This window comes from Neoarius graeffei, chromosome 5 (assembly GCF_027579695.1).
Source record: "Neoarius graeffei isolate fNeoGra1 chromosome 5, fNeoGra1.pri, whole genome shotgun sequence".
Classification (NCBI taxonomy): domain Eukaryota; kingdom Metazoa; phylum Chordata; class Actinopteri; order Siluriformes; family Ariidae; genus Neoarius; species Neoarius graeffei.
This window is the reverse complement of record NC_083573.1, coordinates 42,102,888-42,121,172: the sequence shown is the minus strand read 5'-3', so window position 1 is coordinate 42,121,172 and position 18,285 is coordinate 42,102,888. Positions and strand designations below refer to the sequence as shown.

Here is an 18,285-nt window from a genome sequence, read left to right as displayed (position 1 = left end):
GGCCACAGCGCAGGCAAAGCACCGCTGCAGGCGCAAAGACACCGCGCAGCACCACAACTTCCGTCAATACACCAGCGTGACTACTAAGTTCTCTGGTGTATTGACGGAAGATCCAGCGGAAAATCTAAAAACCTGGAATTCCGGGAAATCCCAGAACACTTTCATGACTACATACTATAACAGCGGGGGGATATAAAATGACTTGCAAAGCAGTAAATGAAACCGAGACTAAGAAAACAGCCAAGACATAATGGCAGATACGTAGTGAGGGACGCTTTTAGGAACTGAAAAAAAAAAAAAAAGATCAAAAAGCCTAATTTTTGTGGTGCTAGTTTGTAATATATGCTATAGGGGGCTGCCATGCCATAGTACCCACAATTCCCTGCTTCACTTTATGGCCCATCTGCTCCTCTTTCACTGTTACAGCATTGAACACAACAATCCCTGTACTCGATGCCATGTTCTATCTCCGCCCATTCTTCTCACACCCACTGTAATGGTATTGGATACAGAGATGATACCGGATACCAAATACAGGGACATCACGACTGTGCTTTAAAACCTGCGGTGGAATTGAAATTCTCTCTCTCTGGCAGTGGATCCCCACGTGTGAAAGAGACGTCGTTGCATCTGTGCTAAAGAGAAACAAAGAGCGAGCTATTGATACCGGACCTTTAGCCAAAGTTCAATGAATTTGATCTTCACATAGTTGTAATAATAACTGAACCGGTTAGTTGCTGCAGCCCACGCAGTATTTTAAAGAGAAAAGGCGACCGGATCCCTTTTCCCTTTCGCAACGTCGATGAACTATAAACAAGATTCCTTCCAGATCATCGGACGACCGACGGGACACCGAAGATCTTCAGCTGACGAGCTGTAAAAGTGAAAGGAACAGAACTGTTTTCTACCTGGACCTGCGCTCCGCGCTGTCTTCGGATAACAGACGGCGGACTTTCAGTCGCCAAGCAAGAGCGATCTCAAGTAAGGCTGGCATCTGGGCAATTGTTAGTTTTAGCTGTGGCTAGTTAATGTGAAGAGTGTTATTTGAATTCATTCATGGTTTAAATGTACACATTTTGATTCACATGAAAATCAGTCTTAGACCGCGTGTTGTTTGATTTGCTTTGTTTACTATTCGGATTAGTTAGATCGTGCATGCGCGCTCTCTCTCTCTCTCTAACTCCCTCCGTCGCACTACACCCCTCAACATTGGGATTTCAGGAGTAGCTAAGGGTTGGGTAGAAGTTTGGGTTTAAGGCCTAGTTAAGACGAGCTCTTAAGTTACAGATCCTTTGTTACTATCCCTCGTGCGCTCTTCTTGTTGCCCCCCCCTTAGGCGGAGCCTAGCACAAAGGCTCGCGCACTACATTCACATACCACACCTATCTCTCGCCCACGCACAGCCTCGTTCCCTCACGCTCTCTCTCCCTAGCTCCTCCTCATCTCATTAGTGCGCAGTTGCACACACGCCTACACTCTCACACACGTGATTTCCTTCTCACGTTTTAACATTCACTCGCCCTACACTGTAACACTTGCATATAGCCCAGTACTTCTGATCACCATTAGTGCCTTGGTTATCATCATATTCACTGCTGAGTTCTTACTCTGTTTACTGCTGATTATTATTCTACTGACTACTGCTTTATACACTACTGATTATTACTTGTATATACTGTATCACCATTTATATTGAATTATTCCTTGGCTGCTATTGTTGCTATATCTGATCAGTATTAGTCTGCTAATTCGTGTCAGCTATTTCAATAAAATGGTATCTTTGGAGTAAACTGTGTCCTGTCTGTTGCTACAACATTCACCGAGTGCCAACCTCTGCCAAACAAGTATTCAAATTGCTTTCACCCATTTGGTTGTTATATGAAAATGTTATAGATCTAGAGTAAACGCATTACATTAGAGCTACAATACTCAAACTATAGCAACATCACCACCAAGTTATTCCATTGATTTTAATAGTTTAAATTATAAACTATTAGACACTTGAATTAACGATTAATGAATTTATGAGACTGATTCGATAAGCCTATTGCACCTACAATGCTCATTCCAACTTGCCCAGTCGAGCATGTCAGAGACATATCCCACTTGCCCGAATGCATGTTTCACTTGCCCCAGGCAATCCTTAATGTCGAGCCCTGTAACTAGAAGCTTAAATTAGTCCTTTCTCACAGTTAACCCAATTTTAAGCTGCCATTTATCAACCACTTTTATATCATTTGTAACCTTTCTCCTCTGCAGTACATGCTTCTATAGTTGAAGGCTGAGGACACTGGATCACCTGCTTGTGTCCTGAAGTGCACAATGTGAAATGAGAGGAGCAAAAGATAAAAGCAAAGATATGTGAAAAGCAGCAATCAAACATGCACCATCTTTTCAACCTATTTATTTGGAGTCCACCACGATGTGCAAAGAAGCATTTGGACACGGTCAGCACAGAAACATAAATGAGCACGTTACCTTCTTCTCTTGGATCAGCAGTCCGCCTCTCCAAAGCTCACTGGCATCGATACAGCTCTCCACATCAGAGGGAGAACGCACCCGGCCCGACAGGTACGAGGCTGCTGTTCGCCATCTGAACAATAAAAGATACATTTTACTAATGATTCTGCTCCCATGTAAGTGTTTCAGCCATCCATCAAATGCCCCTTTTCCACCAAAGCAGTTCCAGGGCTGGTTCGGGGCCAGTGCTTAGTTTGGAACCGGGTTTTCTGTTTCCACTGACAAAGAACTGGCTCTGGGGCCAGAAAAACCGGTTCCAGGCTAGCACCAACTCTCTGCTGGGCCAGAAGAAAGAACCGCTTACGTCAGCGGGGGGGGGGGGGGGGGGGGGGGGGGGGGAGTTGTTAAGACCAACAACAATAAGACCACGAAAGATCGGCATTTTTAAGCGACGAGAGGCAGCAGCTGTACAAACGCGAAGTCATCCATTATTATTATTGCTGCTGCTGCTTCTTCCATGTTGTTTTTGCTTCGATATTCGCGCCAAAGTTTATGCAAACGCAGCGACGTAACTGACGTATACAGCGACGTAATGACGTGGCTTCCCCTTAGCACCGCGAGCTATGGAAAAGCAAACTGGTTCTCAGCTGGCTCGCAAGCTGAACGAGTTGTGAACCAGCACCAGCACTGGCCCCGAACCAGCCATGGAACTGATTTGGTGGAAAAGGGGTAAAAGTCATGGGAGAAGCTGGAGCCAATCCCAGCTGACTTTGGGCAGCACAGTGATGTAGCGGTCAGCACTGTCACCTCACAGCAAGAAGGTTCTGGGTTCAAGCTCTGGGGGCCTCCACAGTCCAAAGACACGCGGTTAGGTTAACATAGGGCGGCCTTGCGCTGAGGTTGGGCTGAAGTGCCTTTGAGAAAGGCACCTAACCCTCAACGGCTCCCTGGGTGCTGTAGCACAGCTGCCACTGCTCTGGATGTGTGCGCGCGCTCATTGCTCACTTGTGTTTTCACTGCTTCGGATGGGTTAAATTAAATTTCACTGTGTGCTTAACTCTGCGCTTAAGTGTACGTGTGACAAATAAAGGCTTCTTCTTCGTCTTCAGGAGGAGGCGGGGTTCACCCTGGGCAGGTCACCAATCTATAGCAGGGCTAACACAGAGAAACAGCTATTCACACTCATGGGCAACTTAAAGTACCCAGTTGACCTAAACCACACATCTTCAGACTGTGGGAGGAAACTGGAGCACCCAGAAGAAACCCAAACAGGCACAAGGAGAAGAGGAAAACTCCACACAGAAGAGCCACAATCAGCCACAAAGCAGGCTTGTACTACTCGAGTCTGAGTCGTGCCCTAATTTTTAAGGACTCATGACTTGACTCAGACTCGCGCATTAACTGCATTCGGACTCATAAATTGGAGACGAGGACTCGGATTTTTTTTTTTTGTAACATGCCATAATAATTTGGCATAAGATATTTATATCTACATTAATTCTTGTACTAAATTCATGCAAGAGTGTCACACCTGTGCGCATTGGCGTGTGCATCAGACAGACTCTCACACGCAGGCTGTAAACGACCTCACACCTGCACAGGATTAAGCCGCAATCAGCAGTAAAAACTGTGAAAACACACTTACTTTGCGAAGTATTGAATTGAGTTGCATTGCTGACACATTACCGAGCCTCATTTCCTTGTTTGGTTTCCTGATCCCCGTTTCTCGTCTTTGATTCTACGATAGCCTGTTTGTGCCTCGCTTGACTGATTGCCCGTTTGACAGTTTTACGATTTTACCTGCCGTTCTGGATTGTTTACCCTCTTTGCTTGTATTAATAAACACACCTTCTGGACTTTCATCCGTCTCCCAACCATCTCTGACAGAATACTGCGCACTCCCTGACAAAGAGAAGCACATTCACCTGTTCATACGTCATGTTCAGGAACAAAATGTTGACGGCGCTGAAACTGCCACCGTCAAATGGTGCGGTTGGAGTCTCGTTCTCAGACTTGACTCGAATCTGAACACTGGGGACTTGAGACTGGACTCGAGGTACAGTGACTCATCTACAACACTGCTAGTGATAACTACTGTGCCACTGTGCCACCCTATACGGTTTCAATTTGTATTTAAAATAAAAATAATAAAAAAAAAATTACTTCATGACATAAGGAATAAATGATAAAGCGTAAAGGACCTTTAAAGTGCAAATTCAGGAGCGAGATCAATGTAATTCTCCTATTTTATATTAAACTTTGGTCAAATATCTGTCACATTTTGTGCAATTTTTTTACCTTGCGCAATACCAGAAAAATTCAGTTGAAATCAAGCCATTTGAGGCGAATTGGTCCGCCTCTGAAAAAACTTGGCATTTGGATTTCCCGGCAAACAATGATTTTCGTGACGTCGCGTGCGGGACGCCTCCCTCTGAATCCTACGTCAGCGCTGGTTTGTTTATGAGAAAACGACCTGGTGGTTTTCTGCAAATTTCTTCAACGTTATCGCGTAATTATTAAAATGGTTAACAGATGTATCGTAGGAGGGTGTAGCAACACCAATCTTGATGGGATTAGTACTCATTAGAGCCCTGCATTCCCGCGGGAGTCCCGCGGGACCCGCCGCAAAGCAGTGCGGCGCGGGACAAATTTTGAAAGCTCATTGCAGGCGCGGGCGGGACCGGAAGTGCACATATGCGCGCGCGGGCGGGAGCGGGAGTGCACATATGCGGCGCGGGCAGGAGCGGTGATAAGCTGCAGTCCCGCTAACTAAAATTTATAAATTATTAATTTGTGTCTATCATATATAATTTGTGCTGGATATTTTATTTGGCATTAATAAAAACATTTTAAGATGCCTAAATTTGCAGAGAGAGAGTCAGATTGGCAGATTGAGTGAGGAATGGCATCTTAAATTTGCCACTGATCACCCTAAGGGGAAATTCTTTGATCACTCTAATGACTCGCAGTTCACACCCAGCTAGCAAGAGAACCATGAATGAAGTGATTTACTGCTTGAGTTACGTATTGAGTTATGTAGTGTCTCTAATAATAATTAGTGCTGTCAAGCGATTAAAATATCTAATCGCGAATCGCACATTTTTATCACATGAGAAGCCATTGTAATTCTCTGATCAGCATAAAGTGAATGGGCTTGCTTTATACCAATGGTGGTTGTTGTTTGTTGTTTTTTTTTTATTGCAAAGCAGAGCTAGTAAGAGAAGTGAATTGATTTACTTGTTGCGTTAGTCTACAATTTTAATCAGAGAGACAGATTACACAGTGACGGTAGGCTTGACTCAATGCTATCCCAGAAATCCTTCCTGTAATATGCGAATTTGGCTGTCCAATCAGAGGTGGCCAAATTTGCATATTACAGGAAGGATTTCTGGGATAGCATTGAGTCAAGCCTACCGTCACTGTGTAACCTGTCTCTCTGATTAAAGTTGTAGACTAACGCAAGCAGGAAATCAATTCACTTCTCTTACTAGCTCTGCTTTGCAATAAAAAAAAAGAAAGAAGAAACACCATTGGTACAAAGCAAGCCCATTCACTTTTTTATGCTGATCAGAGAATTACAATGGTTTCTCATGTGATAAAAATGTGCGATTCGCGATTAGATATTTTAATTGCTTGACAGCACTATTATTAGCAACACTACATGCTGAATTCAGAAAGAAGGTAAATAATAACGAACGTGAGCTGTAGATATTTATGCTCAAATCCACTCAAAGTAGGGGGCGGGGCACCATCACGCTGTGTCAAGACAAGAACTTTCTTGAGAAATAACGCGAACGTCTGCATCATGCGGGATTTGCGGGCGGGAGCGGGACAAAATATGGCAGGCGCGGGCGGGAGCGGGACTGAAAATCATAATTCTTTGCGGGCGCGGGCGGGACTGCACAATGCGGGCGCGGGCGGGAGCGGGACTGAAAAATCTGACCCGCGCAGACCTCTAGTACTCATCGTTTTCCAAAAGACCGGACAATGAGAGAGAAATGGGAGCGCTTGGTCTACACAGGCTGTGCACTGAAACCGTGCAAAGCTCGCGCAGCCTGCTGGCGCTTCCGCAGGTGACGTCACGAATCTGGCTCCAGACTCCCTTGGGATTTTTCCAGACGCGTTTTGTTATTTTATTTTTTTCTGCTGTAGACAGATGGCCTTGTGCAAAATTACCCTTCTGGATGAGTGTGTAAAGGGACATACTTTCATATAAAAAAAAATATTGGTCCAGAATATGCACTTTAAAAGTCAACGGCAGAAACGAAGAAAAAACTTAATCGCTGTGCCCGACTTCCAGCAAACTTCTGAATTCTAGAAAAGATCCCTATTCAACTTAGAGGGGTTAAGCAGATTTTAACAAGCTAACACTTTCATTTTGATTGAGATACAGTGCGTGCTCAGGAAACCCAGACGAGGAGGGGTTTTCCCAGGCCACCACACACACAAACTTCTCTGTAAAGTGTCGAAAGACCTGTTTCTGCAAGAACAGCAGTGTTTTTTTTCACTCCAGAAATGTTACATACACAGTCACATGATTTCAAGGTCATAGCGACAATGCCTGATAAAAAAAAAATCAAATCATAAAAGTAAAGGTAGATTTGGATGCGTTACGCTGCACGATGCTCCGTGATGACCGTCATCTGTGCAGAATGCCAAGCCTGCATGTGCTTCAGGGAGCCGATCACTGGCAGCAGGTCCTTCATTCCAACCTCGCCCTCACACAGCAGGATCGCATCCAACAGGAACCTTCCTGCGAATCCCAAACCACACACAGTTTCTGTAAGAACCAGTTTGATCACCTACTCCAAGGAACCGCATCATTTCCAAAGAACTAATCACATTCTAAGCACATTCACTCTCTTCTCTCATTCTGAATGCTCGGGGTGTTTATTAGTTGGTACCTGGAGGAGGAAGTTTGTCTGCTAACTGATGAAGAGACTCAGCTGCTTCTTCAAAGAGCCTATAAAGAAAAGCCAAAAAGTGAACTTCAGCACCATGTGAAACTTCTACCCTGTGCTGGTCTTGAACTCTTGGCTCGGGTGTGTAATGGAATTAGAAATGAAATACTGAGCACACACTCTGTGTGTGACGTGATTTCAGACAGCTGGCTCTGCTCCTCTTGCTCTTGCAGGGCGCCGGCACAGCCGGCCACGGGAGAGAGCGCCGACTCTTCGCCATCGCCGTGCTGCACGCGCACCTCATCCCACTCAGAGCTGCAGAACTGCCAGACACAAACAGGTGAAAGATGAGCAACTCGTCGGAACTTTGCAGCCAACTGACACTGTGGGTGTGAACCTACACCAAGGTGGTGTTTACATTAGACCGTATCCGTCTCGTTTTCGTAGCGGATGCACTGTCCGTTCACATTAAAACGCCGGGAAACGACTCCACAGGCGGAACAACTTGAATCCGCCAGGGCCCACGTATTCAACCCAGTTCGTATCTGATCCGGTGCTGTGTAAACATTGAGACAGGAAGAAACGCAGTGCTGAGCTCTAGCTGACGTCATCATTGGACAACGTCACTGTGACATCCACCTTCCTGATTTGCTGGCGTTGTTCATGCCACGTTGGTCATGTGACGCGACTGCTGAAAAACGGCGCGGACTTCACGTCCTGCTATTGTTTCCGCCTTCTCATCTCATCTCATTATCTCTAGCCGCTTTATCCTTCTACAGGGTCGCAGGCAAGCTGGAGCCTATCCCAGCTGACTACGGGCGAAAGGCGGGGTACACCCTGGACAAGTCGCCAGGTCATCACAGGGCTGACACATAGACACAGACAACCATTCACACTCACATTCACACCTACGCTCAATTTAGAGTCACCAGTTAACCTAACCTGCATGTCTTTGGACTGTGGGGGAAACCGGAGCACCCGGAGGAAACCCACGCGGACACGGGGAGAACATGCAAACTCCACACAGAAAGGCCCTCGCCGGCCCCGGGGCTCGAACCCAGGACCTTCTTGCTGTGAGGCGACAGCGCTAACCACTACACCACCGTGCCGTCCTGTTTCCGCCTAGTATCACCTTTTTGTTTTTCATTAAAAAGAGTATAAAAGTATGAATATAATGCTTTGTCATTCTTAATGTTGTTCATGGTAAGATGCAAATACTGCCCATTGTGTAGTTATGATTGTCTTTAGGCTTGCCATCCTTCCACTTGCAAGTGGTGAGTGACTTGCGCATGCCCGATATGCACTGGGATCACACACACAGCGGCTCAGTCCCGAATCACTGCTCGTGCGCTTCACTCGCGCGCTCGGTGAGCTGCGCAGGGCCGGAGTGCGCACCCTCCAGAGGGCACTCGCTGTTCAGGGCGGAGTGATTTGGAGCGCAGCCGCTGAGGAGGAAGCGCTGAGCCGCACTGACACATTTCAACTTACGTCATGTGATTAGCGTATCCGTGTATTGGCGTTGCTGTGTGCACGCGAATCGTGTATTGGCGTTGCTGTTTGCATGCGAATCGTTTTAAAATCGTTAATCTGATGATACGCCGATACGGTCTAATGTAAACACCACCCAAAATATGGACGTTTAATGGACACAGTACGAGTCACAAATTCATAAGTAATATTAACATTGCATATTTGATGAAGATGGATTCAATTTGTTTTTCCTTGAATTAAAAAACCGGCAATACTTTGAAAACACGTGCCTTAATAACGTCAGGAATGAGAGTGGCGATGGCACCCGAGGCCAACCGGGGGAGGGGGTGGATGCCCCCTCAGGAAAATTTTGAAAAATAAGGCCTTACTAACCACTTTTCCTGCAATCTGAGCTGTAGTACAGTGGTGCTTGAAAGTTTGTGAACCCTTTAGAATTTTCTATATTTCTGCATAAATATGACCTAAAACATCATCAGATTTTCACACAAGTCCTAAAAGTAGATAAAGAGAACCCAGTTAAACAAATGAGACAAAAATATTATACTTGGTCATTTATTTATTGAGGAAAATGATCCAATATTACATATCTGCGAGTGGCAAAAGTATGTGACCCTTTGCTTTCAGTATCTGGTGTGACCCCCTTGTGCAGCAATAACTGCAACTAAACATTTCCAGTAACTGTTGATCAGTCCTGCACACCGGCTTGGAGGAATTTTAGCCCATTCCTTCATACAGAACAGCTTCAACTCTGGGATGTTGATGGGTTTCCTCACATGAACTGCTCGCTTCAGGTCCTTCCACAACATTTCCATTGGATTAAGGTCAGGACTTTGACTTGGCCATTCCAAAACATTAACTTTATTCTTCTTTAACCATTCTTTGGTAGAACGACTTGTGTGCTTAGGGTCGTTGTCTTACTGCATGACCCACCTTCTCTTGAGATTCAGTTCATGGACAGATGTCCTGACATTTTCCTTTAGAACTCGCTGGTATAATTCAGAATTCATTGTTCCATCAATGATGGCAAGCCGTCCTGGCCCAGATGCAGCAAAACAGGCCTGAACCATGATACTACCGCCACCATGTTTTACAGATGAGATAAGGTTCTTATGCTGGAACGCAGTATCTTCCTTTCTCCAAACATAACACTTCTCATTTAAACCAAAAAGTTCTATTTTGGTCTCGTCCGCACACAAAACATTTTTCCAATAGCCTTCTGGCTTGTCCACATGATCTTTAGAAAACTGCAGATGAGCAGCAATGTTCTTTTTGGAGAGCAGTGGCTTTCTCCTTGCAACCCTGCCATGCACACCATTGTTGTTCAGTGTTCTCCTGATGGTGGACTCATGAACATGAACATTAGCCAATGTGAGAGAGGCCTTCAGTTGCTTAGAAGTTACCCTGGGGTCCTTTGTGACCTCGCCAACTATTACACGCCTTGCTCTTGGAGTGATCTTTGTTGGTCGACCACTCCTGGGGAGGGTAACACTGGTCTTGAATTTCCTCCATTTATACACAATCTGTCTGACTGTGGATTGGTGGAGTCCAAACTCTTTAGAGATGGTTTTGTAACCTTTTCCAGCCTGATGAGCATCAACAACGCTTTTTCTGAGGTCCTCAGAAATCTCCTTTGTTCGTGCCATGATACACTTCCACAAACATGTGTTGTGAAGATCAGACTTTGATAGATCCCTGTTCTTTAAATAAAACAGGGTGCCCACTCACACCTGATTGTCATCCCATTGATTGAAAACACCTGAGTCTAATTTCACCTTCAAATTAACTGCTAATCCTAGAGGTTCACATACTTTTGCCACTCACAGATATGTAATATTGGATCATTTTCCTCAATAAATAAATGACCAAGTATAATATTTTTGTCTCATTTGTTTAACTGGGTTCTCTTTATCTACGTTTAGGACTTGTGTGAAAATCTGATGATGTTTTAGGTCATATTTATGCAGAAATATAGAAAATTCTAAAGGGTTCACAAACTTTCAAGCACCACTGTAGATAAAAAAAAAATCTGTTGTCTTTTTTTATATATTTACATGAAAATATGTTTCAAATCAATAGGAGTATTGTTTGAATTCAAAATAAAAATCACATTCTACATTCAAGGGTATGGTTATAATTCATGATCAACAAAAATGACAAACTAAATTCACATTAAACCCAAGTTTTATTAATTATCAAAATATTCATATATTAAATAAAATTTCTTAGGGAGAAAAGGTCAGTCACCCTATGTCCTCATTAGTTGCATATGATTTCAAAGTCTTTTGAAATATTTAAGTTTTCAAAACTGCCAGCATTAATTCAGATTTACTGACCATCGTATACATGTTCAATGCATTAAATCAAACGAATGCTAAGTTTATGGGATAATGTCTATGCACACTTTATACAATTATTTATAGTTCACAGTCACTTCTCATTTTCATTTAATCATTTCGACGACTTCTTCAGCTTTTTGGTCAAAGACAAAAGCTCGTCAGTCCTCTCTCTGTTTTTTGTACCAGCATCGATTTCACGTACCTTCGCTTCGTCTCGCTCGTCAATTGTATTCGGCATTTTGAATAAAAAGCCGATACGAAAGAGAAACGTTCATCGTCGCTGCTCTTCAAAAATACATGAGCAAGTTTCGATAAAATAGAACGGATGTGGGTACTTTTATAAGAACTGTTATGATTGGCTATCATGCTCTCGCCAGCGATGTTTTGGCCAATTACATTGTAGATGACACGTATTCTACCGCAAGACTAAGCGAGACTAAAGATGGCGAAAATGTAAAAATGTAACATCGTCGGAGGAATGAATTACGCTTGAGTATCACGAAGGAACATACCCCAACCCCCCTCATCTCATCTCATGATCTCTAGCTGCTTTATCCTGTTCTACAGGGTCGCAGGCAAGCTGGAGCCTATCCCAGCTGACTACGGGCGAAAGGCGGGGTACACCCTGGACAAGTCGCCAGGTCATCACAGGGCTGACACATAGACACAGACAACCATTCACACTCACATTCACACCTACGGTCAATTTAGAGTCACCAGTTAACCTAACCTGCATGTCTTTGGACTGTGGGGGAAACCGGAGCACCCGGAGGAAACCCACGCGGACACGGGGAGAACATGCAAACTCCGCACAGAAAGGCCCTCGCCGGCCCCGGGGCTCGAACCCGGACCTTCTTGCTGTGAGGCGACAGCGCTAACCACTACACCACCGTGCCGCCCCCCAACCCCCCCTCAATAAATGGAAAAAAAAAAATCTCAACGGATTTGGCATAATATAAAAAGGTTGATTTTTACTCAGAAAAAGCGGAAATCTGCCGAAAAGCGGAAAACTCTCATCCCTGAATGTGCATTTTTCCAGATGAATAGTTTTGTATTGACAGTACCAGTGAAAAGTTTGGACACACCTAATTCAATGGTTTTTCTTTATTTTTATCAAATTAAAAGTCACTTCACGTCTTAAAAGTAACGATGGATGTTTTTCTTGACTTAGTTGAGCGGTTCTTGACATAACATGGATTGCTACAGTTGTGGAATGGGGATATTTGCTGTATTTATTATTTACTGGGGTTCTAATGAGACTGAAACATCAGCATAGTGGCACCAGTCATAACAGCTGGGGGTTCGAGGGCCACCTTAAGCGCCCAAAAGCTCACAGAGGTCTACATGCTCAGAGATGCATTCTAGTGCATTTCTTGGCACTTGCAGGCCTCCTTGAAAGTCACTTTTTTTGGGTAATAATTAGATTTTTTTTTCCAAAAGTTGTGATTGTTTTTGACTGAAGACTTATTATAATTACTATTCAACTACAATGACATTTATGGAAGAAAAAAAACAAACAAACAACCAGTTGGTTTTCACCAAGTGTCAGCTTTATTTTCAACTTCAGCCATTCAATGACTATCCAGGTCTAACGCGGGGACTGCCACAGATTACATGCATGGCGTATAAACGCCTCTTAACACGGATGGCACTTTACCACAAACGCAGCATAAGGAAGGAGGTAAACCGTACTAGCATGGAGTGGGTTTCCCAAACGCATTGGAGCACAAAGATCATCGTTAAAGGAGATACGCAGAACCTTTATTTTTAAATACATTTCTGAGTGGCTAGTATCTCCATCCTTGACTCTTGTATGCTGCATAAATGGAAATAAAAAAAGAGAGTTAAAATCGACCGCAAAAGTTGTCATTCAAGCTGCCCAGCTGAGCCAGCCAGCCCTGAGCACGTGACGTCACAGCAGGAACCGGTTTTAAGGCCGAGGCCTTTTACAGCTATAGATCAAAGTCATATCAATAAAAATTTATGGTGAAAGTAAGAAATACTGTCACCGACTTGCTCAACTAAGACTGATTTGACTTCACTGATTGTGGGTTGACTCTCATTAAAACAGGATAGGTGTTATAACTTATGCAACATACATGTACATGCATGCATTTTCACTGATAAAACGTAAAAGGCTAATTAAATAATCAGATGAACTGAGACAATCACATTCTGAAGCAAATTAAATAATCTTATACCGGTAACTTAAATACACAATACACGTTACATGTATTAATCTAAATGCAGGTAAACAGCAAGTGTGTTTTTTTTTTTTTTTTTTATCCAAATGAGAGTCGGAGCTTACCCGTCTGCGTTCTCGCTTCTTGAAGGCCGACCTTGTGGCCGATTGTTTCAAAACAATGTGACTTTTAGTAGTTTGTTCAGTTCTCCGTTCATTCGCTTCTTCCACATAAGGACAAGATATTGCTGCTGAGGTAAGCATATCCAGCGGAGAAATCAGACAGCTGGTCCATTCATTCTCCATTTTCTCCATACTGAGTACTCCGCCATTACTGCTCGGCTCAGGCAATTACTAAAACCCAGGATGGGATCTCACCGGTTTTAGCAACAACCACAGGGAGGTCACTGCCTGAGCAATTTTATGTCATGTCCCGGGTTTTAGCAACAACCCTTGGCTCACACTCCAGCAGAACTGGTGCAACTGAACTTGCTTTCCTTTTCTTGTAGTTTTCTTTTCCTTTAATTGTTGATACTGCACCCTCTTTCAATACGAGCTTATAGCCAACGCTCCTCAACAGATCAGAGGTCTCGTACGAGTCCTCAGTAAATTGTGCAGAGCAGAGGAGAGACCACTTTGTAGGCGCCCAATGTGTCCGTGAACTTCTCACAAAATGCATCCAAATCTTTGCAGTTTGAACATTCTTGGGCCATGAATGCAATGTAAATACACCTTCTGTTATGTTGCTGCACCGGCCAGCAACACGTCTACGTGGCATGACGATAAATTAGCTCACAATGGAGGATCGGAGTCGCAGTCAACTCTGTGTTTTAGTATAGTGGAAATGGCGACGAGACCGATAGACTTCCTGCTGTGATGTTACGGACGTGAAGGTCATTCCGCTACCTATATGAATCACTTTAATCGTAAAAATTACTATATTAGATTTATTGTTAACGCTTAAAACTATTCCTGTGCCATTCTTGAGGTCTCAAGGCATTTATAAACAAAAAGTGAGGCCACGGTTCTGCGCATCTTCTTTAAATGGTAGAGCGAGTATCACAATGAATACTCTCCTAGTTAAGATGTTCTTAGCGTTAAGAAGCTTTTGGGAAACCCACCCGTGATCAGTAACAATCTCCACACGGAACTACTCGGGCAGCTGTGCACTGGGCGCTTACGTGGATGGGGAGTGGAGTACAGTACGTCCAAATGTAGAACATTCGCATGGCGGTGCGCCGTCACCGCTGCGTGAGGATAACAAAAAAAAAAAAAAAACCACAATTTCAAGATTGACAAGTCTTATGAGTGTAGCGGCAACTTTTACAGGTGTGTTGGCAAGACTGTGGGCGGAGCAGTAAAGAAACACTGCGTATCAGCCCGATACGCTGAAAAGGCCTTTTTAGAACCTTGTTTACTGTTTGATCTCAAACGCATTAAGGCGGCAAGAAATGTCACCAATTAACTTTTGATGAGGCACCTGTTAATTGAAGAGCGTTCCAGGTGACTACCTCATGAAGCTGGTTAAGATAATGCCAATCGTGTGCAAAGCGTCATCAAGGTAAACGGCGGCTTTTTCAAGAATCTAAAATATGAAACTGGTTTAACCCTTTTTTTTTTTGTTTACCACATAACTCCATATCTCTTCCAGATGTTATTTCATAGTTGACGTCTTCAGTATACATAGTTTGCACATGACGTCACAGAGTCAGGGATTCCCTAGTGGCGGCCATATTGCGGGTCAAGCTTACCGTACGGGTCACTGAGCACACATTGTAACGCGCGAGTACAAAGTCTTCAAAAGAACCCAAGCAGGCTATTTAAAGCTAGCAATGGTGCACGCCTGTCGTATTCACGGCTGTCGTAATAGGTCAGATGATGACGTCAAGCGGAGCTTTTATGGAATTCCCACTGTACGGGAGCACGAAGGCGAGCAAACAAAGGAGAAATCTATGGCTTGTGAGAATCAACCGCAAGGATTTTCAGCCTTCCAAACAGCAAAGTCTGCTCCGATCATTTTATAAGTGGTAAGTTGTTTAAATAAACAATCAATTGCAAATCCGTTACAGTCCATGAAACATAGGAAGTATAAGGATGAGAAAAAAAAAAAGTGAATCGGAAAGCTGCGCAGCTTCGCGCAAATGTGCGCAGCTTTCCGATTTAAATCAATTCCAATTTAAATCAACTCGATATTATACACACACACACATTTATATGCAGTGTTGAGAGCTCTAAAATTCCAATGTTTACATACCTTGGCTGTAATTAGCACACGACTGTCACTTGTTTTTATATGGTGGACTTCACGGACCCAGCCACAGACAAAATAATTGTATGACTCCAGCGACTTGTATGCTTCGAGGTCGTCAAGTGTGTAGGCACTTTTACTATTCACAAAATAGTTCACAATATCAGGGTACGATATGGATGGCAGCCCTGCATAGTCACTTGAAAATGCATCTTTGTCCACTTCGTAGGGGTCAATTCCCCCAATCAAGGCCAGTTTGGCTGCATACCGTTGTCGTGAGATGTCGTCCAATGTATCTATATACTTCCGTTTGCTTGATTTTGCCGACATTGATCTTTATTTTAGAAAACTGACTATATAACTTCATAAATTCATCCGAGATAATGTAGCTGGTAGTGGCGATGGTCGGTTTTGTTTGCCCCGCAAGATGGCGGCTGGAGGGCTTTCCCCGGAATGCCGTGACATCAGTGAAAACTATGTATTGCTCCATCAATGTAGAACAATTGATAGAACAATACAATTGGCTGTGATACGGAGATCGGCGCCGCCCGATGCGCCATATGGCATGGGAAGGACTTTAGACTTTAGACAGAAGCGCCTATGAATGAGTAGGGGCGTCCAAACTTGAGACTAGTTGTGTAGTAAAGGCTTTATAGTTGTAGCACATCCAATAAAAATGTAACCCAAAAATAAAATAGGAAAAGCTGCATTATACTGAGAAACCTAAAAAGGAATAATCCTTTAAAGGTCATAGGCAACGGTCGGAGGTGAAACGTAGAATATCAACTTTGTCTAGAAGAACGACCCAAAAAGCGAATTCAATTTTCCTGGTGTTTAATTTGCACCCTAAAATTGAATAAAATGGTTAAAATATGCTGTTTTGCCCAATTTCTGAAGGTTTGTTTACATCTCACTTATGCACACTTTCACCGCCAGGGGGCTGTAGTCATGACGTTCTCATCTCATCTCATTATCTGTAGCCGCTTTATCCTGTTCTACAGGGTTGCAGGCAAGCTGGAGCCTATCCCAGCTGACTACGGGCGAAAGGCGGGGTACACCCTGGACAAGTCGCCAGGTCATCACAGGGCTGACACATAGACACAGACAACCATTCACACTCACATTCACACCTACGGTCAATTTAGAGTCACCAGTTAACCTAACCTGCATGTCTTTGGACTGTGGGGGAAACCGGAGCACCCGGAGGAAACCCACGCGGACACAGGGAGAACATGCAAACTCCACACAGAAAGGCCCTCGCCGGCCCCGGGGCTCGAACCCAGGACCTTCTTGCTGTGAGGCGACAGCGCTAACCACTACACCACCGTGCCGCCCCGTCATGACGTTATTTAAGCCAAACAGACCGGGAGCAGCTCTGTGTTTACCTGCGAACCGAGCACACGTGTACGGACTTTGGTCGTGTAAAATGTCTGAAAGCGATAGCGATTTTGAAGTAGGAACTCTCCAAATTGAATATCGAGAGGTGAAACCATATATGTATGAACCTCTGGCCGTTGCGAAGCAATCGGTGAATGTGGCTCACTGGTTTGACCGTGCGGCCTCGGAATCGGACAGCGACTCGGCCGACTCTGATCGCGGTGACCCCGGACCTCAACAAGACTCGCGCCCAAACGATTTATCCTGGTAATTATGATAAATTCCTACTTTCGTCGTAATACTAAATAAGAGCCCTTTTGAAGAATAATTAAACCGCCCTCCGTAGTGGATATAGGGAACGATTACTTGACAGTGCGCTGGTAGGCCACATTAGCCTGCCATCCGCGGCATTATACTATTTATAGCCGACTCTAAGCGAGGAAATATCCCTTTGTCTCATTTCCACAATGATTGCACAGGATCCCTCAGGATTCTTGACTTGTCAATTGCAAGCAAAAGTAAAAATGTTTACCTCCAATCTTCTCCTTTTTGCTTGAGCGTTGCTGCTCCGTTTCTTCTTTGACTGCTTGCTTTTGTTTCACGCGCACAATCCACTCTCTCCGCCTCATCTCCTCTTCCGGAAAAAAACAACCCTCTGGCTTCATGCGCACAACCCACTCGCTCCGCCTCTTCTCCCCTTTTGTAAAAAGCCAATCCACTCTCTCTGCCTCTTCTCCTCTCTCGGAAAAAGGTAAAAACTTCTTCCTGAACCGGTCCCATTGTTACAGTTCACTGCACAACAATAAGGCTTTTTTTTTTTAAATTCCCGAACGCACGTCTGCACTCAAGCCGAACGGCAATGAAAATACACAGAAGTGGACTCAGCTCAAGTGGTTTGTTTGGCTTAAATGACGTCACGCGCTGAGTGGTCACGGAAATAGCCGACAGAAATTCGCCACGATCCGCGCTAACTTATTTTAATTACTTATTAACAATACTTCTTGGGACCAGAAGAAAATTACAGAGGGTTTAACAACATATAAAGTTTCAAATGTGCATAAAATTAAAACTGTTGCCCATGACCTTTAAAAGGTCTGTTGGTCATGATTAGTAAAGATTAGCACTCTAGTGGTTAAAGTACAACACTGGAGCTGTTTTTTTTAAAACTCCTCTTGTTTTCTTTCCCCCCCTTTCAGCTCTTATTCCTTCCCATGTAATCAAAGCATGCTTTCAGAATCTACAGCACCCAGCAGAGCTGATGTTGGATTGTAAGGTTATAAGACCCTGGAT

General features: G+C 44.1%; 1 protein-coding gene across 4 annotated transcripts in view; it reads right to left on the bottom strand.

Annotated features, from left to right (window-relative positions):
• mtbp (MDM2 binding protein) overlaps positions 1-18,285 on the bottom strand; it is a 136,827-nt gene that overhangs the window by 100,132 nt on the left and 18,410 nt on the right. For 2 of the 4 annotated variants that reach the window (XM_060921733.1, XM_060921735.1), the window contains exons 4-7: positions 7,542-7,684; positions 7,365-7,423; positions 7,075-7,213; positions 2,479-2,593 (exon numbers count right to left, since the gene is read on the bottom strand). In XM_060921733.1, coding sequence (XP_060777716.1) covers positions 2,479-2,593; positions 7,075-7,213; positions 7,365-7,423; positions 7,542-7,684 — 456 coding nt within the window. Of the gene's footprint in view, positions 1-2,478; positions 2,594-7,074; positions 7,224-7,364; positions 7,424-7,541; positions 7,685-18,285 lie in introns of all 4 variants that reach the window. The other 2 variants (XM_060921732.1, XM_060921734.1) reach the window with 1 other exon arrangement.